The sequence below is a fragment of the Sorghum bicolor genome, chromosome 1 (genome assembly GCF_000003195.3).
Source record: "Sorghum bicolor cultivar BTx623 chromosome 1, Sorghum_bicolor_NCBIv3, whole genome shotgun sequence".
Taxonomy (NCBI): Eukaryota; Viridiplantae; Streptophyta; class Magnoliopsida; order Poales; family Poaceae; genus Sorghum; species Sorghum bicolor.
Genome location: NC_012870.2, coordinates 72,559,019 through 72,585,324, shown reverse-complemented (window position 1 = coordinate 72,585,324; position 26,306 = coordinate 72,559,019). Strand labels below are relative to the sequence as shown.

The following is a 26,306-nucleotide window of genomic DNA, read 5'->3' as shown; positions in this document are numbered from 1 at the left end:
TCCCTTGCAATAACACATTTCTACCTTTTCAATGACCACATAAGGGCCACAAAGATCCACAACGTAGCCTTGCAAGTCAGCATGGGCAACCACACCCAATTCACTTGGAGTACCAGCTGGAGTCTCCATCCCTATCATACGTACTGGTCAATCTACTGGAGCCATAACAGGTGGGGAGATATTTGTAATCGACGACCACCAAGGGTAAGGCGGAGTAGTACTACAGTAGGAATAGGGAGGGGAACAAATAAGAGGAGCCTGGGGAAAGCCAAGAACCAGACCAGTAGCCTAAGACTTCCTGAAGAGGAGAACAAAGTGAGAACCAGTCAAAAATCCAAAGGCACAAAACCATCCACGGTTTCTCCTACTAGTCATCACCAACAAGTCTCTTGTGACCACCAAATCATATACTAGTAGCCATAACCCAAGGAGTAGAGGAGTTGGAGGGGAGGACGGTCTAGCAGAGATCAGGAGAAGCAGTCGGTGGGCTAACCAAGCGCAAAACATGGTGTTGCACAAGTACAAGGATGCCACATCCATGTTCGTGTGCTTGCTGCCTCGGTCGAGCTCGTCCCCAAAACAAAGGTGAATTTCCAACACTAGTCGATTCCTCCTAAGCACACATCAGTAAAGAATGTGTACAACACAAACATACATCACTAATTCCTAGTGTCATCTCTCAGCCCACCATCTCAGAGAGGGGTCACAAATCACAGTAGCACAAGTAGAACTAGAGTATGATATTAACTTTAGAAGTAATACACTTAAGGAGGCAAGAGACATAGAAGGGGAGGGTGTACAGGAGCAGCTTAGGGTGTGTTTGGTTCATTTCTCCACCAAGCCTGGCTAGCAAAAATAGCCCAGGCTAGCTGTAGCCAGCATTAGTTATGCAACCAGCACTTGTTTGGTTGTTGTGTCTAAGCAAGCCTGGCCTAGCTAGATCTTGTTTGGTTATCAGACTAGTTCTAGTGCAGTCACCTCTTCTTTGCCATGGTGAGTTTACCTTCATCTTCTCCATCCGTCCAAGCACGAGCAAAGCTTGCTGCTGCCCAAAATACTCTATCCCCGAGTCACCAAATCCAAATCGCCACCACGAAACCACCCTCACTTGCCTAGATCCACCCTCGACCTGTTCTCATCCATCCCCAAGCTCCGACGGTCGTGCTGCTTCCTTCCCCCTGCGGAGGCTGGAGGGCGGCGGTCCGACGGCGGCATGGAGGGTTGCCCTGCCCTCTCCGGCCAGCCCCCTCCTCTCCGGTGGCCCCTTCTCTCTCTGCTACGACGGGTGGCTTCAGCTGCTGGCGCGGTCAACGGGCAGCAAGACAAGCTGCACCTCCATCTCCTGTGGTGGTCAAATCGAGCTCCCCTCCGGTGGCCCCTTCTCTCTGCTTCTTGCTCCTCTCCGACGCCCAAGAAGCTGCGTCCTCCATCTCGGTGTTGCGGCCGCGCGTGGACGCGTAACCCCAGATCGACGCGCAGTCCATGAGGTAGACGCTCCTCTTGCCGCAATCGGCCTCGGCGCTGGCGGCAGCGAGATCTAGCTTCTCGACCCCATGAAGAACGGCCGCTGGTCCCCTGCTCAACCGCGGCGCCGGAGATCCACCGCGAGAGTCAGCCACCAGGCACGCACCTGAGACGCGAGGAAGCAGTTCCACGAAGCCACCCAATTACCCCCGATCTGGCTTGCGGTAGCCTGGCTAGCAGGCCGAGCAGGCATCCAAACAAGCCCAACTTGTATTACATAAGCCTGGCTAGGCCCTAATACAGGGAACCAAACACACTCTTAGGAACTCAACTTGCTCACTGAACGGAGTCTCGGCACTGACCCGGAGCCACCAAACGGCCAAGCTGTAGACCTGGGCGCTGCCCACGGCCGGCGCCGGCGGCGCACAACCCTTTGTGCCTCAGCTAGCGCACGGGCAACCATGAGCCATGGTCACTACACCTGTCTAGCAGCAGAGAGAATCCCAAAATAGAGGACACTGGGATGCCAAATCGAAGGGGAAAAATAGCTAGATAACAACTGAACTCTTATGGGCTTTGATTTCTGGTAGTAGTCACTGCAGGGGATCCATCCATGGAGGTGGATTTGGTGCATCCACCTTGGGCGCCATGGCTGCTGGAGGGGAAATAGAAGCAGAGAGGGAGAGACGGGAGGTAGACCAGAGAGGCAGAGAGTGCGTGTACTGTGTGTGAGGACAGAGTGCGTGTATTGTTGGCCTTTGACCTGCTAGTGTTCAGTACTAGTACTAGTATAGGATACTATCTTGTTCAAGACTTCAAGTGTTACTCACGTGTAGACAAACAAGGTTATTAATAATATTAATTAACCAAGTGACCAACAAATTTTCAATCCACAATATATTTCGTCTAAATCATATTTGACAGTAGGTAAGACACATGGCTACGTATACTTGTACATGTTATGCTTTCCAAAATACCAATATGTTATATTATTATAATTACAGGGGACAATAAAACGTCGATGGACTTATGAAGTATACGAGTGGATCTGAGTGACATGCTAAAGGACAGGCAAGTCATGTAGATGACACATCAATTTTTTATAAAAAGAACTTAATTTCAAAATACTTGCATAAAAATATATTTTCTAAATTAAATTGGACATGATGATTACGATGGATAGTGACTACTGGATGATAAATAAGTATTCGATATAGAGGGAGCTCATGGAATGTGATGATGAATTAGGGTCGGTCAAGCTATCTCTATATCGACTATGAATATACAAGGACTCACCCTTCTCACTCATTATGTGGGCCGTATGAAATCGTATCGGCAAGTGAACTCGTTTGTGACGGGCCGAGTCCGGTACCCATGAATGTTGTTATATACTCCCTATGGTAAGTGAGGAGAGGGTTGGGTGATGAAATCCCCAATCAGGTGTCGATGAAGTACACCCAGGCGCATATATTAGCGCACGTGGATAGATGTGGATGTATATAATATACGGAAGTGGGGAAAGTCACGGTATCTTGACTATGAGTCATACCTAAGGAAGTGTGATGGAAAATTGGTCAAGATAATCATGGGTAAAGCGATACAAACCTGCGCAGGGTTAAAACCGTGAATTCACGTCATGTCTCTTGGTACGGAGGCTACGGGAGTCTATAGGAGGCTCTATCTCACTTATGGGTGATAATAGATTTCTTAACTTATTTTCTAAAATATGCAACTTTTTGATAAATGGTCTATGATGAAGAATGATATGATAAATGGCTAGGAATGCATTTCATTTGATTTATTATATGCTTGCTGAGTACTTTGTACTCACTCTTGCTATTAACCCCCCTCTTCAGATAAAAGAGATGAGATATGCCAAGCACATGACCTAAAGAAAGTCACGGAAGAAATACATGATACAGAAAAATCCCTATTATTATGTGAAGAGTTGTAATTATTCTTGTTTTAGGTAATATTTACTAATTGCCCTACTCCCTTAAATATAACACTTTTGTAAGGTCCTGACTTTTTTTTGTTGCAATGCTTTGATTAAGGTTATTACTTGAGGAGGCATCGCTTTGTGGAGTAATAATCTTTAAGCCGGCATTTTTACCTTGGTAGTGAAAATGCGGGGCGTTACAGGTGCGAAACCCGATGAGCGCCGTGAGTCCCGGAATCTCAACAAAATCCTGAAGCCATCTTCCGGGAGCGCAATCCGGACAAGCTGGTGTCCCGGTTCATCGCCAAATCGACCGCGTCTGAAAGCTTCCGCAACGAGCACCGCGTGTACGAGGTGGCCGTGGCCCGCCTCGCCTCCTTCGGCCGCCACGACGCCATTGCGGCCATCATCGACTCACAGAAGCCGTTCATCAAGGCGTCCAGCGTGGGCTTCGCTGCACGCCTCATTCGCCTTTGTGGCCGCGCCTCCATGCCGTCCCACGCCGCCGCGATCTTCCATGACCTTCCACCGAAGCACAAGTCTATCATGACCTTCAATGCCCTCCTCGCCACCTACGTCGACGCCAGCGATTTCGATGCACTCGCCATCGCGTTCCAGCAGATCTTGGCCTCACACCCCACCATTGTACCCACTGTATACTCTTACAGTATACTCATCAGTGCGCTGTGCCAGAAGCGGGAGCTCTCGGCCGCCCTCGATGTCATCACACTCATGGAGAAGCGCGGTGTTTCCCCTGATAACATCTTTTTCAACATTGTGCTCAATGGGTTTTACAGGAATGATAGCTTTGATGATGCCGAGAAAGTTTGGGAGATAATGAAGGAGAGGAATATTGAGCCGGATGCGAAGTGTTATAATGCAAAGCTGCGGGGTTTGATTTCCCAAGGAAGGGTTGAGGATGCAGTTGCATTGATTGAGAGGATGCAAAAGGAGGGACCAAAACCTGATTCAGTGTCCTACAACGAACTGATTCGAGGGTATTGCAAGGAAGGGAGGTTGAATCAAGCCAAGAAGGTATATGATGATCTGATAAAGAATGAATGTGCACCAAATAGGGGCACATTTCATACCCTTGTGCCACATTTTGTGGAGGCTAGAGAGCTTGATTGTGCTCTAAGTTGCTGCCATGAGATCTTTCGTAGGAAGTGCAGAGTACAGTGCTCATTGCTGCAGGGAGTAGTGACTGCATTGATTGCTGCATCAAGGATGGAGGAAGCTAGGAGGATCGTTCAACTTGGAAGGACTAGCTACTATCCTCGAAAAGGCTTGAGGATACCACACAAGGGTTTGAAGATGCCACAACCTACTAGAGAAGACAATGATGTAGAAGCTGAAACTGATTCAGAAGATTCTGTATCATATGAAGATGGGTACGACGAAGAAGAAGAAGAGTCAAAAAATGCTCAGTGAGGATATACCTTTGTAATTTAAGCATTGATGTGTCATGCGGTGATGCCAACTGAATTTGCTCTACTTCTTTGCTGGCCTGATACTGCAGAATTGCTTGTACAATTGAAATTCTCAAGCACTTTAGTAAGATAATAGTTTATTTTGCTTCTCTACTGTAGGTTGATTAGTAAAAACACCTCTGCTCCTTATACATAATATTAGAAGCAAGGCAACGGATCTAGTGCAAACTCATCTCCCATGCAAACTGTGCAAACTCTAATCTGGACCGCAGGATGTTGATCCAAAGGCGCGGAGAGATTGGGTCATTTTGCACTTAACCGCCCGCTCTTAATCACACTTTTACAAATCCCTCCTTCCACCTCTCTCATGCGCCCTCTTGGATCAACATCCAGCGGTCCAGATTAGAGTTTGCACAGTTTGCACGGGAGATGAGTTTGCACTAGATCCGTTGCCACTAGAAGCAAACCCCTATTCTTCCCTAGAATGGCATCATGGCGATGCAAACTTGCTCTACTTCTTTGCTGGCCTGATACGGTAGAATTACTCCCTCCGTCCCTGAAAGAATCAATTCCTAGGATCCGTGCTAGTCAAACTTTTTAAAGTTTGACTAACTTTATAGAAAAGAGTAACAACATCTATAATATAAAATACACATTATATGAAAATATATTCTATGATGAATCTAATAATACTAATTTGATACTATAAATCTTAGCATTTTTTTCTAGAAATTTGGTCAAAGTTTAAAAAGTTTGACTTAGGACAACTCTAGAAATTGACTCTTTCGTGGACGGAGGGAGTACCTGTACAATTGCAATTCTCTAGTAAAATTCTAACATGTACAGAGACATGGGTCAATAGACTATTGATGACTTAATAGTGTTCAGCCTATAGATGATAGATCCCTTGCTGGGTGCCAAAATTACTAATGCTATGAAGTTGCATAACTCAAATATATTCACTAATTGTTTTCATGGTTCGTGTTGGAGCAAGTTATCCCAACTCTGATCATTGATCTCCCAGTCCGGCCTTGCTGAAATTGAAGCAATACTAGCCGTCAACATTAAAAGAGACACAAAGAAGACAACATAAAACTCGCAAAGTTGGCAATATAAGATCCTATTTCAGATTCTCGTCTTACTCTAGAGAGTCTTCAAGACAACATTTTAATCTCAAAGTTGTTTGAGACTACTCCACGAACTCTACTACACAAACTACACTATGGAGCAGCTCTAAAAAAAAAGAAGAAGAATTTGTGAAGCTCCTGTTTAGTTACTCTCACAACTTCTCCTTTTTCTTTAGGCAGAGAAGTCCCCTACTTTTCTTTCTTTTTTAAACCTAACCTAGAAATTTGTTCCGAGGGGATTCAAACGGTATCATATTTTTTAATCATATATGATAATAAGAATGGTTATATGTTTGAAGCGTGATCATGGAAACAAAATTTATGGCCATCTATGTCTATATTTGCCATATTATAAGTATATGAACATATATACTGAATCTATAAATTTGGTTCAAAATATTACTCCCTTTGTTCCAAAACTCCAACGGTTTTGCAATTGAGTTAGGCATTCTTGTTTTTTTGCAAAAAAAAAAAGCTCAAAACTCTCCAACGGTTTGGCAATTGACTTTGACAAATTTGGCAACTTGACAAATAGAGGGTCAAATTGTGCATATATGCAAAAGTCCGTGAGGCTTGGTATTGGTGTTTTTGCGCGATGGAGAGACTCCTCTCGCGCGGGTATCCTTCTCCGGCACACCTACTCCTTCTCCCATGTGCCGCCGTCGGAGTTTTCACACGATTGCTCTGTGGTGCCGCCATCTTTATTGCTCCGTGGTGTCGCCATCTTCCGTCGGAGTTCCAGTTGTTGGCTTGGTGGAGTCTCCAGCAACCCGGAATCCATCGGTGTCGTGCCTGCTAGCTAGCCTAGACGTGCCTCCCTAGAAAGACTTGTTGGGCGGCTAAATGTAATTGTGGGTGACTAGACGAACTGGCGAAGGAAAATAAAAACCGCGTGAACTAACGGAGGCGCGCGAGGAAAAAACATGGGCAACAAGTGGGTCCATAGTTCTATTTTTTGCAAAAGAATTATGGAAAACGGTTGGAGATGGAATCTTTTTAGCTTTACTATTTTTATTTGTGAGTTGGCAAACTCCATGTTTTGCTAAACAAAAAATGCAAAATTGTTGGAGTTTACTTTGACTTTTTGGTATATCAATTTTGCTATACATCTATACATAATAATAATATGTCTAGATACATAGCAAAATAAATGAACAAAACAATCTAAGTGACATATACTTTAGAACAGAGAGAGTATCATACACTCTCTTTTGAAGACAATTAGGCCGTACTATTTTTCTAAGTTTATTTGAATGAAGTAAGTATTGTTTATTGTGTTGTCTTGGCAACGAACACAGTGAATGAAAAGAAGAAAAAAAAACCTGCGGCAGGGGCATCCACGTGTTGATGCCCTACTGGTCGCCGCACATCCTTCCGGATAACGGAACTACCCGTATTGGTATTGCGACGCACCCAATCCAGCGAGAGCTCAAGAACCACCACGAGCCAAAAACTGGAGCCCAGGGAAAGCAACAGCCAAACCAAACATGGTGGCGATGCTCGCGCGCGCCGGCGTCACAGCCACCGCCGGGAAAGGCCTCTCGCGCCCCACGGGCCGCCGCCAGCGCAATGGCATCGTCGTCGCGGCGGTCACTAGAACGGGGACTGGTGTGCCACAGGAGGGGGCGCTGGAGCGGCCGGCGTGGTCCGGGGAGACCCCTCTGTCGCGGCTGGTCGGCGCTCTCATCGCGTTCAAGCCGCTCTACTCGCTATTGAAGCTCGCCTCCCGCGAGGTCATCATCAGGTAGTACAAAACAGAAACCTGCGCGCCGTTAGTTCTTTCTAGACATTACTGTTCTTCACTTGTTCTCTTGGGGAATGGCGGCGATGTCGGTAAATGCTTCTGTGTAGGACGGCGGAGAAGTCGAACATCCCGTGGAGGGAGATGACGAAGGAGGTGCTGGAGTCGGACGTGTACGAGGTGTTCGAGAGAATCCAAGACCCAAACCTCGTGTACCCTGACTGTGAGCTTACTTTCCCTTTCCTTTCCTTTCTTTCAGTTTCATTGATTAATTTCACCATTATATTCGACCCAAAGATAGTCTATACGAAGTACAGTGAACTGGAGTGATATATAATTAACTCCTTGTTTCTCTTGATCAGATTATCTCAACCCGTTTCATGCCTACGACGAAGGGAATCTATCATGGCTGGTAATTCACTTTTTTTGTTCTCATTGTTTTTTATATACTCTGATAACCAGCAGCTCAATTTTTCGTAATATTCCTAGGTTGCCGCTCAAAAAATCGTAAAAAATGTGACACCGTTCTATTAAATCCTGAAAATATGATACCCAAAATCTCTTGGTTATTTAACTGACGTGGAAATAACAGCTGAAGGATATCATATTTTTGTGTACGCTCATACTGTTAATTTGATGTTGAATAAGGTAGGCTGCAGCAGAGGCTGAACCGGCAACAATGTCAATCGCAAAGAGGGCCATACCTGATGCTACATCGATCGAAGAGGCGAACCAAATCGTCCGCGGGAACTGGCTGAATGTAATTGAGGAGCATCATGTCAAGTACTCGGGGAACTGTCAAGTAAATGACATCTTGGACATTGGCTGCTCTGTTGGAGTAAGCACCAGATACCTCGCCGAGAAGTTCCCTTCAGCTCAAGCTGTTGTAAGCTCTCAAATCTCTTCTTAAGCTCCTTTTGTGTATTGTTCCGTACGGAGCAATAATAAGCTCCAGTATCTTTATATTACAAATTAATTATCAATAGTATGATGCCATTATCGGTACAATTTTATCTGAATCTATCCCATTGTTGGACCATTCACAAGCAACCCATGTTCACCAAAAGAATAATCGAGTAGTAGATAGTAAGTAGCTTGTATACATTGCAGTCTTCTCTGCGTATTCATGGCACAGTAGTTGTGCACAACCATGCATTCAATTCAGAAATGTTTGTGAATAATGCAGGGGCTCGACCTATCACCATACTTTCTTGCTGTGGCAGCACAAAAGGAAGAAAAATTGTTACGGCCAAACCCTATTCGTTGGGTTCATGCGAATGGTGAAGCGACTGGGCTGCCCTCTGATTCATTTGACCTTGTCTCCCTTGCTTATGTGGTAATTTTCTGTCATATTTAAAATCTTCTTTACATGGATTTAAAATCTGTAATAGTGGTTACCATAAATTTATCACTAAACATCTCTGCAATCAAAAGCACAGAATATCAGTCACCACCAATGCAGTAACGTCTCTTCTAAAAAACCTGCAGTGCCATGAGTGCCCAGCACGAGCAATAACCGGATTGGTGAAGGAAGCATTCAGGGTCCTTCGCCCAGGAGGAACAATCGCCTTAACAGACAATTCGGTAGGGATTTCTTTTGTCTTGCTTTTCCTAAGAGTACAAATATGCAATCTTGTTAAAACAACTGACTACCATAACTCCTTTTTTCATTCTAAAATCCTTTGCAGCCAAAATCCAAAGTACTTCAGGTAAGCTTCGACAGTCAGCACCATATTTCAACAACACCTCAATCAAATGACTCACATTGGACGATAATATTTTTTTCCATGTATTCCAGGAACTATCCCCAGTTTTGTTCACTCTGATGAAGAGTACCGAGCCTTTCCTTGACGAGTACTACATGTTGGATTTGGAGGAGACAATGAGAAAAGTCGGCTTTGTTAACGTTTGCTCCATCCTGACAGACCCCAGGCACAGAACAGTCACTGCAACCGTGCCTTACTAATTGGGTCAGACCTTCAAATCCCAAACCCGGCCGGTACACAACAATTGACTATTTAAAATTTTGTATGCTTACTGAGATGGTTGCATTTGTATAAAGTTGAATATATTCTGCATGTCTGTTCACGCAGTGAACAACCAACCAAAGTACACCAACTTATGAAGTCCAACACTGCGACTGATATGATCAGATAATCGGTGCATTTGTTCATATCCTCATATGGGACAGTTTGGTTTTGTTTTTTTTTGTGTGACAAAATAGAGTTTCTTTTTCGGTGTAGCAAGCATCACTACCACACAAAATTTTTGTGCAGCGTTTCCAAAATGCAGTCCGGGGCGATTGGGCCAGTTGTCCACATCGGTTATTCAAGGCAGGGCAGCCAACCCAGCAGCAACCTCGGTTAATGCTTAACTGAGGTGGGCCATGTAACGTAAATACCTTGGTTAATGCTTATTAACCGAGGTGGTTGCCCTAATACAACCAACAATAACCAAGATGGTTGGGTTAGGATAACTGCCTTAGTTAAGAGACTATAACTGAGGCAATTTTCTTATATATAGTACCCGCCTCGATTAAGCCTGGGCTACACGAGTTTGTGGAGCATCTCTACTCTCATAACTTTATCTTTTTCTTTAAAGTATAGACAGAGTTGTGTGGAGCTAAATCTATTTGGCTAAAAAATATGAAACAGAGCTAAAAACATGGAGTGCCAAACACTCCCTTACGTCCTGAACAATAGTTGAATCGGGGGATTTTTCATCGGAAAAAGTCTACATAACCCCCCAAACTATCTAAGGTGGAATACTTCATCCCCCAAAGTATAAAACCGGATATTCTACCCCCTGAACTTTCAAAACCGGTCAAATAACCCCCTCGAGTGGTTTTAGAGGGTGGTTTTGTCTTTTTCTTTTTTATTTATTTCCGCTGAATCTTTAAAAAATCATAATAAATCATAGAAAAATCATAAAATGAAAAATTCAATTTTGTTGGACTTCTGATGAGTAGATCTACACAATGAATATATAATATGGTATACTTTAGTACAAAGTTTTGGTTGTAGATTTAAATCTATGTTTTTCTATAATTAAAAAGAATAATTCATATATGTAGTTCCAATGGTTCAATTGTGGTAATTTTTTATGGTGGACTCATTATTGTATGCTTGAACTATGGTAAAAGTTTCGTATCCATTGGATCAAGTAAAATTTAGTTATAGATTTATTTAGCTTTATTCTTGTTAAATCTATGCTTTATCTATAAATAAGTTATATATGATCCAAAGAGTATGAAATTTTTACCGTAGTTCAAGAATACAATAATGAGCCTACCATAAAAATTTTACCACAATTGGACCAAAGGAACTACATATATGAATTATTCTAATTAATTACAGAAAAACATAGATTTAAAGCTACAGAAAAAACTTTGTACTAAAGTATATCATATTATATATTCACTATGTAGATCTACTCATCAGAAGTCCAACAAAATTGAATTTTTTATTTTATGATTTTTCTGTGATTTATTATGATTTTTTCAAAGATTCAGCGAAAATAAATAAAAAAGAAAAAACAAAAAGACCCTCTAAAACCACTCGAGGGGGTTATTTGACCGGTTTTAAAAGTTCCGGGGGTAGAATATTCGGTTTTATAGTTTGGAGGGTGAAGTATTCCACCTTAGATATTTTGGGGGGTTAAGTAGACTTTTTCTATTTTTCATGTAATGCATCGTGTTTATAATGAAATCCTACCACATTTTTAGGCCCTGTTTAGTTCCCCTCCTAAAAATTTTTCATCCATCCCATCGAATCTTTGGACACATGCATGGAACATTAAATGTAGATAAAAAAAAATAAACTAATTACACAGTTTAGTTGAAAATCGCGAGACGAATCTTTTAAGCCTAGTTACTCCATGATTAGCCTTAAGTGCTACAGTAACCCACATATGCTAATGACAGATTAATTATGCTTAATAAATTTGTCTTGCAGTTTCCTGACGAGCTATGTAATTTGTTTTTTTATTAGTTTCTAAAAACCCCTTCCGACATCCTTCCGACACATTCGATGTGACACCCAAAAAATTTTCATCCCAATCTAAACAGGCCCTTAAAAAACTGTCGGTCAACTACACCCTGCAAAGTGATAAAAGACCGGACCACATGCAAGTACGGTCGACAGAGTTGACCAACCAGGCACTAGCGACAGTCTGACTGGTACTCACAAGATTCAACTGCCATGGCAGGTCCATTATCGATTGGTCGCGCCGAAAAGTAGTGGACCAAAGGCGTATGAAAAGTCGACGGGTTATAATACTCGGTTGTTGAGCCGGCCTGACGAATCTGGCTTCGATCGCCTTGTTAGCTCAGAATGGTTGGACGTGTCAATGCAGCAGGCAGCTTGATTTGTGGGGGTTGGCTAATGACCAACGATTAGCCTAAACGCCGTCCTTCATGCCAGGCTTTTAATCAACGGGAATGTCATATACGGGTTCAGCATAAATATATTCGGCGGATATAGACGTGTAATCTTTCTGTCAAGAATTAACCATCTATTTGAAGTGACTACAACTCGTCGTTGTTCGGTTATTTGCAGCGTAAATGCGCACTCGGTTTCGAAGCTCCAATAGATGCTTATATTTTCTAGACATATATATAGGTGTTGTTGTGCATACAGTATTATATATATATAGCTAATAAAAATAATATATCTAGAAAAGTTAAAAACATCTTATAATTTAAACTTTGTGACATGATTGCTGAGAGAGCAAAGCTTTTGCTGTGACTTTTGTCAAACTTAAAATCTGCCACCTCCGGCCCTCCGCCGTCTAACTCAAGTACAAGGGCAAAGAATAAGTGAATGCGTATTTCATCTATTTGCGCTAAAAATAATTTTTTTTCGAAAGCGTGCATTGGCACGTGTTGCTTTAAGGGAAAAGTGGAGTCTGAGTACAAGCACGTAAAGAACCATGACGAGATGCCAAGGGAAGACGGCGAAAGACACTAACACAAAGCACCGGCTTTAACGGTGGAGCTAAACCGATAAACTAAGGAGAGAACTAATCCGCACAAAGAGAGAGAGGGGGGGGGGTACACTCTAGGAGACTAGGTGAACAAGCGGCGAGAGGAGCCGGTATCCCGCTGCCACCCACGACTCCATCTCCTCCTGGATGCGCTTTAGAAGCAAGGAGTTGGAACGGTGGGCGCCGTCGAACGTCCTCCTGTTGCGCTCCTTCCAAATTTCCCAGGTGACCAAAAGAACAATGGAGTCAAAGGACTTGCGCACATCGGTATGAATGATACTACTAGTCTCTAGCCACCAATCCGCGAGAGTGTCGTCCGTGCCCGGGGCGTGTTGCTGAAGGTTCGCGATGCTCAGGAGGCGGAACCAAACCTCCCTACTGTAGACGCAGGCAAGGAGAAGGTGGTCGGAAGTCTCGTCCTGCTGACCACAAAGCGAACATACCGCCGTCTGCTGGAGACCATGGCGCGCCCTTCTAGCTGCTGTCCAGAGCCGTCCATGGAGAGCCAGCCAGAAGAAGAACTTGACTTTGGGCGGTGCCTTGGTCTGCCACAGCTCACTCGCACCCAGAAGTGAGGACGAGCCCACAAAGAATGCGCGGTATGCAGAAGAGCTGGAGTACTGCCCATCAGAGGTCCATTTCCAAGTGAACTTGTCGGAAACGCCCGGCGTGACGGTCACCGCATGCAGCCTATCGGCCACCTGTACAATCTCCAGCATGATTTGCTGAGTCCTGGCACCAGAGATGTCCCGCACCCATCGCTCACCATCCATCGCTGCGCGCACGGTGCGCCTCCGGTTGCGCACGCTGACCCTATCGAAAAGTCGTGGCACCAATCTCGCTAGCGGTCCGTCCGGGAGCCAAGAGTCTGTCCAAAATAAGGCCCGCTCGCCGCCACCGACCTGCACAGTGACTGAGGCATTGAACATAGCCTCAACGCACTTCTCTGTACGACACAGGAGGAGGGCCCAAGGTGCATGGACGTCTGAGCGTCGGAGCCACTCCCACCTTAGCCTCAACGCAAATCCCAGGATCCTGAGATCAGGGAGTCCAAGGCCACCAACCTCGCGCGGGGAACATACCACTGGCCAAGCAACACGGCAACGACCACCGGACACCTTGTCCGACCCCGCCCATACGAACGCACGACGCCATCTGTCGATTTCCGAAATAGCCCATGGAGAGAGAGCGCAAGTGATGGAGACGTGTACGGGAATCGCTGACAGGGTGGTTTGGGCGAGGACGGTCCGGCCGGCCAAGGTGAGCAGGTCGCCCTTCCATCCTGGGATCCTGGCAGCCACGGAGTCGATCAGAGCTTGCTCGCTGTCTCTTGACAACCGCGAGATCGAAAGCGGCGCTCCCAAGTATTTCAATGGGAAGCTCTGAAGGCGGCAGGGGAACACTTGAAGCACTTCCTGAACTTGCTCGCCCGAGCAGCGGATGGGCGTGATGGAGCACTTGTCAAAGTTGGTGGAGAGTCCAGACGCCCCCGCGAATAGCTGAAGAATCTGCCGGACGTAGGAGAAATCCAGCTGGTGCGGGGCGATGAAGATGACAAGGTCGTCCGCGTAAATTGACGTCCGGAACTTGATCACATTACCGGGCAGAGGGTGAAGCTGACCTCGCCTGTCCGCCTCAATGAGAAGGGCGTTGAGGACTTCCATGACGATGATGAACAGGTATGGAGACAGCGGGTCCCCCTGTCGAAGCCCCCTCGCGTGGTAGATACGATGTCCCGGCCGACCATTGATGAGAACCTTGGTCGAGGCCGTGGAGAGCATGTAAGAGATCCAGTCGCGCCCCCCTGTGTTCCAAGACCTCCAGCAAGAAAGGCCAGCAGACCGTATCGAACGCTTTTGCTAGGTCCACTTTCAGCAAAATCATGGGAATCTTGCGGCCGTGCAGCCACCGGCAAGCAAGCTGCACCGTCCTGAAATTTTCGTGGATGCGTCTACCCCTAATGAAGGCTGTTTGGTTGATGCTGATGAGCTCAGACATAAAAGGCTGAAGGCGCATGGCGAGGGTCTTAGCGAAGAGCTTGCCAATTGTGTGGATTAGACTGATCGGCCGGTAATTGCGGAGCGTCTCCGGGTTCTAGGTTTTATGCAGCAGGACCATGAGAGCTTCATTTAGACAATTGAAATTGCGGAAGTCCATGTCCCAGAATGCCGAGAAAGCACGCATGACATCCGCGGCCATCGCAGCCCACACCGCCTTGACGAAGCCCACGCCGAACCCATCCGGGCCGGGGGCTCTGTCAGACGGGGACTCCATGACCGCGCACGCCACCTCGTCCAGCGTGAACGGCACAGCTAGCACGGAAAGGTCCAGCTGCGACAAGGGGAGCTGAGCGAGGTTGATCCTGTGAGTGCGCGTAAATGGCGTGCCGAGGATGCTGTTATAGTAGCTGTACACGGCGCCCGCCTTGGCCTCATCCTCAGTGAACGTGTGGCCCTCGTGCTGTATCGCTAGCATATAGTTCTTCCGTCGGCGGTGACACGCTTGCAAATGAAAGTATCTGGTGCATGCGTCGCCGTCGCGGAGGTGCCGGGTGCGTGCTCGCGCCGAGCCATGGTCCTTGCCAGAGAGGCGAGGCCAAGAACGCGCGCCTTGAGCTCCCGGTGGAGCTCCAGCTCCCCGGCAGACAACTGCCTAGATTCCTAGGCGACGTCGAACGCGTGGATGATGACCCGTGCGTAGGCGAGCTGGGTTGTGACGTTGCCGACCCTGGATGCGGACCAGCTGCGGAGGGTGCGGGCAAGACCACGCAGCTTGATGTCGAGATTTTTGCAGGCGTCAATGTTTGGGTTTGGCTGCCCCCAAGCCGATTGCACCGTGTCGAGGAATCCAGGAACGCGCGTCCAGAACTGCTCAAAGCGGAACCGTGGAACCGCCCAGGGGTGGGAGTTCAACACGAGTAACAGCGGAGAGTGGTCCGAACAGTCCGAAGCGAGACTCCGCAGGTGGTGAAATGGGTATAGCTGCAGCCACTCGACGGAAGCGAAGGCTCGGTCGATGCGCTTAAGGGTGGGGCTGTCTCTCCCATTTGACCACGTGTACAGGCGACCGGAAAGGTGGAGTTCCTGGAGCTGCAACACATCGATCGTGTCCCTAAAAGCACGCATGTGCCCGCGGTGTAGTCGGCCGTGATTCTTGTCCGCCGCCTGGTAAATTAGGTTGGAGTCTCCACACACGAGCCACGGCCCAGCACAAGCCGCACGAATGTCCCTGAGCTCCTGCCGGAAGGCTGTCTTTTCGGGAGTCGAATTTGAGCTTGGACCATAAACATTAGACAGCCACCACAGCTGTTGGGACGCAAGCGATCGAATCTCAATGGTGATAGAAAAGCGGCGTCGGACTGATGCCGAGACATCCCATTGGTCCACTCGCCAGGAGATGGACGCACCACCTGCCACACCAGATGCCGGTAGGAAGCCGAAGTCATAGCAAGACCTAGTGAGTTCCGTGTTAATGGATGCTGAGATGTTTGACAGTTTTGTTTCCTGGACGCACACTATAGACGCCCGCTGAAGTTCTACAATATTACGAAGCACATTCCGCCGCGCCCGACTATTGAGTCCACGCGCATTCCATAGCAGTAAGTGATTGTCGCTCATTTGTGACGAGGCCACAGGGCATGCTCACGCGGGCTCAGACGCGACCCGGGGTCGACGGAGCCACCCCGCCAGCAAGCATGGGGAAGAGGCGCCTCATGTCCTCCCGGCGTTCCGAGGATATGGCATCATGGAAGGTTTCCTGGAAGCGAAGAGCGATGGAAGGATCGGGCGTTGCAGGGTCCAAACGCCCTTCCCATTTTCCCAGGAGTACCCGCTGCGCTTGCTTCTCTGGATGTGGGTCGCGGAACGCGGACTTGGCGGCGAGACGCTCGCTCCGGCGCGATTGCCATTCGTCCTGCAGCACCCTGGACCGTCGAAGGCGTGGCCGCTCCTGCAGCACAGCTTCCTAAAGAGGCAGAAGCATGTTGCCAATGAAGTCTGCGACGGACTCCGCTGTTGGCCCACCTTTAACAGGAAGTGCCTCCGGCCCTGGCACGGGCAAATCAGAGCATGGCGTAGCGGATGGCTTGCTGGCCGCATTGACACACTCCTGGCACCCTGGAGCGGGCAAATCAGAGCATGGCGGAGCGGAAGGCTTGCTGGCATGCACGCCTGCGCTGCCGTCCGAAGCGCCCGACTGGAGCAGCTTCGCCCCTGCAAGCTCCGACCACCAGTCAGAGCAGGACTGTGGTGGAGCGAGTGGCTGAGCTTCCAGAACATGAGAGGTCTGCTCCGCCTGGACGCAGATGCTAGGCCACCAGTCGACGAAAGGCGCCGGAGGGATCCCGACACTTCGGCCGTCCTGGAGAAGGCACGGGGCTATGTTGATGAAGCGGCCAACGAATCCTGCTGCGATGGTGCTGCTCTCCCTGAGCAGAACCTGTGTCGGGGTGACGTCGAAGAGCAGTGCCCGGCGGCAGGATAGCGAACTCGCTGGCGCCGTAGCGATTGGCCGTGAGCTGGACGGCGTCTTCAGAGAGATGCTTCTCAAGCTCGCTGGGGGGGGGGGGGGGGCTACCCGACAGAGAGAACGCGCGTTCGCGCACCGGACAGAGAAGCTCCCCCACCAGGACTGCCCGCTGCTTGGGGCCAGAATCCCCCTGCCTGAACACACAGGTGGGGTGCGAGTTCCTGTGGCGGGGGTCAGAGTCAACCGAGTCGTCGTCGGAGTCGCGCCGCGGGCATGGGTCGTAGTCATAGTCGAAGTCATGACCGTCATGGCCCGCGTCTCCTCCAAAGCCATCACCTTCGTCTGCGTCATCATCGTCATCGTTATCGGGGGGTCCAGGGGGAGGGCGCAGGCCCTGCAGCTCCACAATGCGAGCGAAGACCTGGTACCGCAGCCAAGAACAGCAACGAGAAATAGTGAACATTTTCGTTATGAAGAGAGGCAAAGTGCAGTGCTGCTAGCTCTGAGGTGAGGCGTCCATGATTGACTTATACCCTTGTGTCGATACGGTTGGCTTACGGTCTAAATTTCCATTTATTCGATGTTTTAGACAAAATATTAAATTGTAGTGTACCTTCGTTTTTCACTACTAAAATGGTAGAGTTCTCCTACTATTTTTAGGTAGTATAAAAAACATACCATTAATCATACCATATGAAAATCCTCGCTAGGAGATATTTGGTAAAAAAAATTATACTAATTATTAAATACTAAAACACTAGGAGAATTTCACATCATTAGGACAAATTGGGAATTTCTGGTTGTGCTTGTTCATATTTTTTTAGTTGCTCACGTATATGTTAGTGTATTTCTCATGTAGTGGAGACAGCAAAAAAAAGTCCGTATTCACTTCTTCATATGTTGCTCTCGAGATATATATAAGTGTATCGGTTTTCATCCATGTTTGCTTGAGCAGAAACAATGAAAAATATGACTTTCTTACTACTTCCATTTTAAATTATAAGTCGTTGTGACTTTTCTAGATGCACAACTTTTATCATGCAAATTATGTAGTTAGAATGACGACTTAAAATTTAAAACTTATGGAATATAACGAAAGCATAAGAGTACACATAGATGTAATATTTACAGCGGGTAGACTTTAGCTAGTAATCTAGAATTTCCATTTAGCTTCTCAAGCCAAGAGTATATGGTCTATGGATAGTATATCGTACATAAGCTCGAGAAGCGGACGGAAAATCACACTGGTAATTAACGAAGTATACATGAAAATAATCCACAGCTCACAGAACTGCAGAAAGGGAAAAAAAAAGACTAGGTATTGAACAATATATAATCCACAGTTGACGGCACTGTAGAACTTCAGGTTGGCTAGCTCGTTAACCCTGCGAGCTTTTTTGTCCCCCGAACTTCTTTCACAAGTGATTAGTTGTGCTTCCCCTGGGTGTAGATGTAGTCGGTGTGAGCGACCAACGTCCTCCTCATCAGGCACTCCTCCCGTTCGTCTCCGCCCTCACATTCGCTCATCATCTCCTCCGGCTCATCTCGATGCATTATTTCCACCCCGGCCGCTGAGCCACTCTTCTCATGGCCAGCAGCACCACCGGCGGCGGAGACAGCAGCGTGCTGCAACTGCAAGTAGCACAAGGGAAGATTAATGACCAGTAATATATGCATGGTGGCAAAATCTCGTCGCGCGCGCAGCTGAAATTAAGAACAGAACATAATTAAACTGCCGAATGGATCGATATATACCTGCTGTGGCATGTGGTCCTTGGACGATCCTGCTGGTTCCGGCCTTGCTGCTTGCCCCCTAGTAGTGCAGGTGCAGATGAGGAGGAGCAGAGCTGCTACGACGAGGAGACTAGCCTTGAGCTGCCTGGAGCCGGAGGCCATCTCTCTGTAGGTCTCTCTTTCTGTCTACCTGTACCTGACGAGTGATGATGTTCAGTAGAGCTGTTGTGTTATTAGGTGAGGATGAGCTGCAACATGGGAGCTAGATAGTATCCTATTTATAAAGAGCGGCTAGCTATGGGCTCACCACCGTACGTCCACGCCGGAAACGGGCCACAGGATGAGACAAGGACCGCTGTAATGCAGCTCGATCAACAGCGAAGCGATGCCGATGCTGCCGTAGCCGGAAGGCATTTTTCTCTGCCTCTCTGTGTTCGCCGGGACCCTTCGGTCATGACGCGTTAGCAGACGACGCTTGTGCGCGCCGGAATCTTCCTGTCGTCTTCAACCACAGCAACCTGTGGATGTGGAAGAGGTGGTGCATGCGTACACACAAGTTTCAGTATGAACACATGTGTTTTGTACGTGTTATTTATTTATTTACATTGTTTGGAAACTGCAATCGCTAGTGTTCAGTGTTCACACTTGGTACTTACGGAGTAGCTGCACATCGATCTGGATTCAGGACTCACGAGTACTACTGTTGAATCTACTCTATCTGCTGGAGTACTTGAGCTGTAGCAGAACTGAGACGCTCACGAGAGCGAGAGAGAGGTGGACTGACGTGCTCGGCATGCTGACTGCACGTGTCGACCATGCGCTCTTCCAGATATATGGTACGTCTTGGTCGACGGGGCCACACTGACGATCGGCGACGTACCGCGCCGGCCACCTTTTCAGTACCGCATCACCTGATATATGGTCGCCATCGACCCGTCGTTGGGTTGGGGCCTGTAGTCGTCGGTACCGTCTCACGCATGGAACACGCGACGATGGATAGATCTCACACCGCCCTGCTGGCGTACGAGACATCGATCGGCAGCCAATGCGACCAACCCCTACCGGCGCGCAACACACACAGCTCCCTCGCGCCGAGGCAACACCACCAAGGCGTTTGCCGGTGCGCGCGGGCAGGTCACGTAACGTACGTACGACATCTCGGCGACGGCGACGAGCACGTGGGCACGCCCGCTACTTGGATTTTAAGTCCCTGGTCCTGGTCCTGGATAGCGTCGACGGCGGCCAACAGTAGTAGGCGGTGGCGGCTGGCTCCCTGGCCTCTCCTCTCCTCTCCGCGGCGCGGCGCGGGTGGTTGTACGCGCTTCGGCCGGCGGCAAGTTGGCGCTTGCATGCATGGCCAGATCGTCCCGCGCCGGCGCGGCGCGCTAGTGAGCCGCTTATTGGCTAGTGGCTAGCGTGCTCGGCGCGGCGGCAAGTGGGTGGAGTTGGCTAGCTCGCTGGCGGCCCGCGATTCTCGCGTCATCAAGAGATGTGGGGGCGCGCTCGCTCTGGACGCGACGCCCCGGGACCGGCCGAGCGCGCTCCGCCGTGCGGACGCTGGCACGCATGGAGTGGCTCGGAGCGTCATGGCAGAGTTCGGTTCGGTCGGCCCCCACGTGCACAGTAGTAGTACCCTAGCTACTTGCCAGTAGTAGTACTGTAGTAGGCAATCTGTGTGCGGCTAGCTATTTGTGCCGTCGCGTGCTGGGAAGAGCAGCTCCTGGTGGCCAATCTGCTGGATCTCGATCGGGTCTCCTGTACTGTGGATGCCGGCCGGCGCGCGAGTGCACTCAACAAGTATCGACGGACGATCGTCTCTATTCGCCGTCGTGCAAGTGCAACACTGACTACTGCGGGCTAGGAGGAGCTTCAAGTGGCCGCCCGCGATGCATGGGATGGGACGATGGTAGATCGACCGACCGAGAACGCTACTGTACGACGTGAATCTCATCTAGTACTCCTACAGTCCTACTCCTATTGAAGTGTGAACACAGGCAAGCCAGAGCCTTTATGCCAGCATTGATGCGTGTGCAAACAGTTGATGCCCAGGAAGAATGTCCGGGCAAGTTGCGGTCTGCCAACCTGGCCTTTTTTTTTTTTTGACAAGGTTGCTAGCTTGTGTGACTCTCTGAGCTGTGACTGTGAAGTCGTGACGCTGACTTGGGGTTTGGTGTGGATCGTCGCTATCCGCGTACGCGGGCAGTGGGCCGTATTATTTTGGCCCAGTGCATATTGGAAGCTGGCTTGGATCCACCAAGAGCCCAGTTTGCTCAAAAAAAAAAAAAAACCCAGAGGCCTAGTTCGGGTAGTTCTCCGTTGGTCCGCCGGCATCCCAATGCCTCCCTCCGTCCGGTCGTCCCTGGCCGCCGGGTTTCTTCTCCGTCGCCGGCTATGCGCGTGAGGAGGGAGGAGGAGCCGCAGCGCGTGGATCCAGGGGCAGCAGCGTCCATCCCGCGTGAGAAGGGAGAAGGAGCCGGTAAGATCTACTTTTTTCAGCTCCTCCATCTCTCGCAGCTCGGCGGGCAGCGGGAGCCAGCAGCCGCTGCTCCACCATGGCGGTCGCGCCCGCCGCTTTGGGAGCGCTTCTGCCCCAAAGCGAAGCGTTACCTGTCCGCTTAGCGCTTCAGCGCGCTGAAGCGTGCGCTTAGTGAACCCTGCTTTTAGATGAACTATCCGGTACCACTAATTTCTGTAAGAATGCAACTTTACTGCTACGTTTTCTGTCTGCAGTCTTAGAGCAAGCCTCTCAACATGTCGTGGGCCGCAGTCGAGAATGATCCTGGTAAATTTACTCTCTGTTGCCAAAAAATTATGCATCTGTTTTTAATACACTGCGAGTTTTTTCTTTTTTTAAACAAACATTCCAAGTATGGCACGATGATACGGGTTCATCATTGGGTCTGATTGAGCGATTGGCCTTTTTTTAACCAATTGCTCTTAAAAGAAATTTCGACTCTAAGCCTACGTGCATTTTGTATACAGGACCGACCCATACCAGTCATGTTGACTGATGATTGCCTAATGTCATTTTATTTTCATTGGGCTTTGATACTATTGTTTGGACCAACCTGCATTAGCGGTGTACAAAGATAAGCTTTTCATAACAGTACATGCGAGTTGCAACCCGCTTTAGTAAGGTTGGAAAATTGAGATGTATATGCCTGCTTGCATTCACCTGTTGCACCTTAGAAGAGCGCCCATGTCTTTTAGGACACTCCCTCAAAGTAATACAATGGTAATTCTCAAATTCGAAGTCACAGAATTTCTGCCTTTTTTATTTTGTGTCGTCTCAGAGTAACACAATAGTCATTCTCAATTTACAATTCCATGCATTGCTGCCTTTCCATATTGAGCTGTGACAAGAAACTCCTGGCTTTTGCATTTGCAATGCAGTGAGAGGAAAACAAAATTCTAGAACCTAGACCTCTCTTCCTCCATATTTTTGGACTGGCCCACACTGTGAATTTCTTTCTCACCTTGTAACTGTTTGATATTTTTGTTCTGGCAAAGGAAGAAATAGCTCATGAGCTTTCATATCTTGTATATTCAGGTGTTTTTACAGAAATGTTGCAGCAGATGCAACTGAAGGGTCTTCAAGTAAGTAATCAACTACCCTCACTCTATGAGTCTATGTGCCTTGATAAAGGTAGATGGCTAGCAAACAGTCACCCCCACCTTTTAAGTTATATATACAGTAAGATTGGCAGTACGTTGAATTTGATACATGTTTACACCTTACCGAAGTGAGCATACAATGCATATTTTCTTGTTAGTGGAATGAATTGTATGCAATTATCCACACAGGTATTATAACCAAGAATATCTGGCAACGTTTTGCTTGTTTAATACTTTCATCACTTTGTGACTGACGTTGCCTGATATAATTTGTGATGATTGTATGATAAAACAGCCATTGTGAGTTGTTAAGGTCCTCTTAAACATATAAATGGCCATCAGATTAGTTTATACTAGCTCTTTAGGCTGTCTGAACCATGTAAGTGGCTTTTTACAAGACCAAAACAGTCTTTATTTAAAACATGTTGTAATCTAAGTATACTTAAATAGTAAAATAGTGACAGGTGTTTCCTCTTCATCTATTGATGCCTGTAGCTTGTTCTTGTACTTTTCAAGCTTTTAGTTATTTCTAATAATAAAACTACATATAGTATGCAGCAACATAGAACAGAAAATTACATTTTACAAAACAAGAGTGAGGCTCTCCTATTTGGCTATTTCTTCTTTTTCTGTGAAACTTGACATTTCTTTTACATATTGAAAATCGGGCAGATATGTTATGTTATCTTTTTCATTACCAGGTTGATGAACTCTACTCACTTGACCTGGATGCTCTCAATGATCTTCAGTATGTTATCCTACATCTAGCATTAATGTGAATGCTATTATTTTTCTGAGTTAACTGAACCTAATTTAGTTGGCATTTGCCAGGCCAATATATGGGCTAATAGTACTATACAAATGGCGACCTTCAGAAAAGGATGAGCGTCCTGTCATCAAGGATGCAATCCAAAACCTTTTCTTTGCCAACCAGGTCAGAAGCATTTGAGTTGGCAAGCAACTCCTCCCACCTTTATTCATTTGCATATCTTAAAATCAAGGATGTTCTTCATTTGCAGATAATTAACAATGCATGTGCAACCCAAGCTATCCTTTCGGTTCTCTTGAACTCTCCTGGCATCACCCTTAGTGATGAACTTAAAAAGCTGAAGGAATTTGCAAAGGATTTGCCACCTGAGCTCAAAGGATTGGCTATAGTCAATTGTGCAAGCATTCGCATGCTAAACAACTCGTTTGCAAGGTCAGAGGTTTCTGAGGAGCAGAAACCACCTAGCAAGGATGATGATGTCTACCATTTCATAAGCTATGTTCCAGTGGATGGCGTCCTGTATGAGCTTGATGGGTTAAAGGAAGGACCAATAAGCCTGGGAAAATGCCCAGGTGGTGTTGGTGATACAGGGTGGCTTGAGCTAGCGCAGCCTGTGATTAAAGAGCACATTGACCTGTTCTCTCAGAATGAGATAAGATTCAGTGTGATGGCAATCTTAAAGAACCGGAAGGAGATGTACACGGTGGAGCTCAAAGACCTCCAGAGGAAGAGGGAGAGTCTCTTGCAACAGATGGGCGATCCTTCTGCGATTAGGCATGTGCCATCTGTTGAGCTGTCACTGGCAGAGGTAGCAGCTCAGATTGAGTCTGTGACGGAGAAGATCATAATGGAGGAAGAGAAGATGAAGAAGTGGAAGATGGAGAACTTGAGGAGAAAGCATAACTACGCACCGTTCCTGTTCAATTTCCTCAAGATTCTTGAGGAGAAGCAGCAGTTGAAGCCCCTGATAGAGAAGGCAAAGGCGAAGCAGAAGTCTCACGGCCCCAGTCCTAGGTGAAAGCTGCAATACACCTACTGTCTCTTTTAGTTGGGGATTCCTTGTAGAGATTGGCCCTGTGTCCCTTGTTTTCTTGGCCAGTGTTTGAAACTTATGCTTACCCTTAGTTTTAGGTAGCGCACAAATGTCTGCTGTTACATATTCAGGTGAATGAACCTTGACATGGCGAGGTCCCCGTGGACTGTATGCAGTCATACTGTATGAAACCCATGCATGGTTCACCCAGTTATTTTCCTGGCAAACTAAATGGTGTCGTTTGCTGACACATGTCAAGCCTTGTTTGTTTCTGAAACGTAGAGGATGACACAATCACGAACATGTCTACTCTTCCAATTTGCCCTACTCTTCGACAGGGACAGGATCTTTACAAGCTCTGTATGGCAGGATTTGTTCAAGCTTTCAGATACCCAGTTATCGATGAGTTCCTCGTACCATACAGATGGACAAAATGAGAAATTGAACCAATGCTTAGAAACTTTTCTTTGCTGTGCAGTCAGTTCCTGTCCAAGGCAGTGGCACAAGATACTGTACTACAGAAAGTTGGCAATGTGGCTTATAAATTGGAGTTGCCTGCTGATTGTAAAGATTCATCCGGTTGTGCATGTATCAATACTGAAAAAGCATGTGCCTCCATCAACTTTCAGTGTTGCTGCTGGAATCTGAATTGGAACCTCTGAAGATTGTGGATGATCGGCTATTGAAGAAAGGCTCATCGAAAAGTTTAACTCCCGTCACATCGAATGTTTGGACACATGCATAGAGTATTAAATATAGACTATTTACGAAACTAAAAAAACACAGCTAGAGAGTAATTTGCGAGACGAATCTTTTGAGCCTAATTAGTCCATAATTGAACACTAATTGCCAAATAACAAGAAAATGCTACGGTAACACCCCAACCAAACACCCCCCAGGTACAGTGGAACCCATCTTCCAGCAGATTATATGCCACATCGGAGGAAGTCAATTTGATCTCCGGAGGTTACCCAGATGGCCCAGGTTGCCCCCAAGCTGTATTATAAGGTGTGGGTATTGTTAAGAGACGTGGGAGGTTAAGGAGACTCTTTTTTTTTTTTTTTTTTTTTGAGGCGGTAAGGAGGATGATGGGCCGACTTGCGAGCTGGGCTGCGGTATCCGTTTTGGGTCTGTGTGCCGGCTGAGGGGTATAAATTTCCCCTTTGTTTTTGTAACTGAATCGGTTAACGAACCTAGCGATATCTGAACTCGTCTCAGTCCTCCTGCTCCCGCTACCCTGTTCCGTTCTTGCTTCTCCCATTCCTGTATACCTCTGATTCTGGATTCTAACACTGAAATTGGTACCGTGATTGGGCAAATCTTGCTGGTTCGTAACACACCGCACCGAACGTGATGGAGGAGTACGGGGGCTATACGATAGGAATACGAATCATAAGGTAGCTTCTTCTGAAGCTTTTATACCATTTCCTTCCTGTCACCATGCCGTAGAGCGTACACAACAAATGTCTGTATGTCAGGTTGCACCGCACCATCTGATAAAAAAAACAGCAGTCGTCAGAAAGAGCGCAGAGTCAATGCGGGTTGCGAATGTTGTACTAAAAGGAAACAAATTTAACAATAGTTTTTGGATTTACTAGAGCCTTGTTTAGTTCCAAGAAAATTTTTGGCCTTGTTTAGTTTGCAAAAATTTTTATTTTTGGCTACTGTAGCATTTCGTTTTTATTTGACAAACATTGTCCAATCACGGAGTAATTAGACTCAAAAGATTCATCTCACAAATTACAGATAAACTGTGCAGTTAGTTTTTATTTTTGTCTATATTTAATGTTCCATGCATGCGACCAAAGATTCGATGTGACGGGGAATCTTGAAAATTTTTGCGAACTAAACAAGGCCTAAATTTTTCGTATTCCTCGTCACATCAAATCTTTAAACGTATGCATGGAGTATTAAATATAGATGAAAATAAAAACTAATTGCACAGTTTGGTCGAAATTGACGAGACGAATCTTTTGAACCTAGTTAGTCCATGATTAGACAATA

General features: G+C 47.1%; 4 protein-coding genes and 1 long non-coding RNA gene across 6 annotated transcripts; 4 read left to right on the top strand and 1 right to left on the bottom strand.

Annotated features, from left to right (window-relative positions):
• Nucleotides 204-2,535, top strand: LOC110433999. Its single transcript, XR_002451492.1, has 2 exons — nucleotides 204-585; nucleotides 2,469-2,535. It is a non-coding gene; the product is annotated as an uncharacterized LOC110433999 (long non-coding RNA).
• On the top strand, nucleotides 3,101-4,986 carry LOC8085258 (pentatricopeptide repeat-containing protein At3g13160, mitochondrial). The gene is made up of 2 exons (XM_021453207.1): nucleotides 3,101-3,110; nucleotides 3,633-4,986. The coding sequence occupies exons 1-2, from the start codon at nucleotides 3,101-3,103 to the stop codon at nucleotides 4,832-4,834; spliced, it is 1,212 nt and encodes a 403-aa protein (XP_021308882.1). The 3' UTR covers nucleotides 4,835-4,986.
• On the top strand, nucleotides 7,383-9,988 carry LOC8056857. Of its 2 annotated transcripts, XM_021451070.1 has the most exons (9): nucleotides 7,383-7,704; nucleotides 7,812-7,924; nucleotides 8,064-8,113; nucleotides 8,354-8,587; nucleotides 8,888-9,037; nucleotides 9,190-9,285; nucleotides 9,390-9,410; nucleotides 9,500-9,671; nucleotides 9,795-9,988. In XM_021451070.1, exons 1-8 carry the CDS (start codon nucleotides 7,448-7,450, stop codon nucleotides 9,665-9,667), a joined length of 1,089 nt encoding a protein of 362 aa, XP_021306745.1. In that variant the 5' UTR covers nucleotides 7,383-7,447; the 3' UTR covers nucleotides 9,668-9,671; nucleotides 9,795-9,988. The 2 variants fall into 2 exon arrangements, with proteins under 2 accessions (XP_021306745.1, XP_002468229.1); XM_002468184.2 differs by having other exon boundaries at nucleotides 7,384-7,704; nucleotides 9,500-9,884.
• LOC8085257 (phytosulfokines 4) lies at nucleotides 18,240-19,157 on the bottom strand. Its single transcript, XM_002465565.2, has 2 exons — nucleotides 18,907-19,157; nucleotides 18,240-18,783 (listed from the first exon to the last, which is right to left on the bottom strand). Exons 1-2 carry the CDS (start codon nucleotides 19,045-19,047, stop codon nucleotides 18,577-18,579), a joined length of 348 nt encoding a protein of 115 aa, XP_002465610.1. The 5' UTR covers nucleotides 19,048-19,157; the 3' UTR covers nucleotides 18,240-18,576.
• Nucleotides 21,164-24,599, top strand: LOC8085256 (ubiquitin carboxyl-terminal hydrolase 2). The gene is made up of 6 exons (XM_002468183.2): nucleotides 21,164-21,361; nucleotides 21,616-21,667; nucleotides 22,436-22,482; nucleotides 23,202-23,248; nucleotides 23,332-23,434; nucleotides 23,520-24,599. Exons 2-6 carry the CDS (start codon nucleotides 21,637-21,639, stop codon nucleotides 24,285-24,287), a joined length of 996 nt encoding a protein of 331 aa, XP_002468228.1. The 5' UTR covers nucleotides 21,164-21,361; nucleotides 21,616-21,636; the 3' UTR covers nucleotides 24,288-24,599.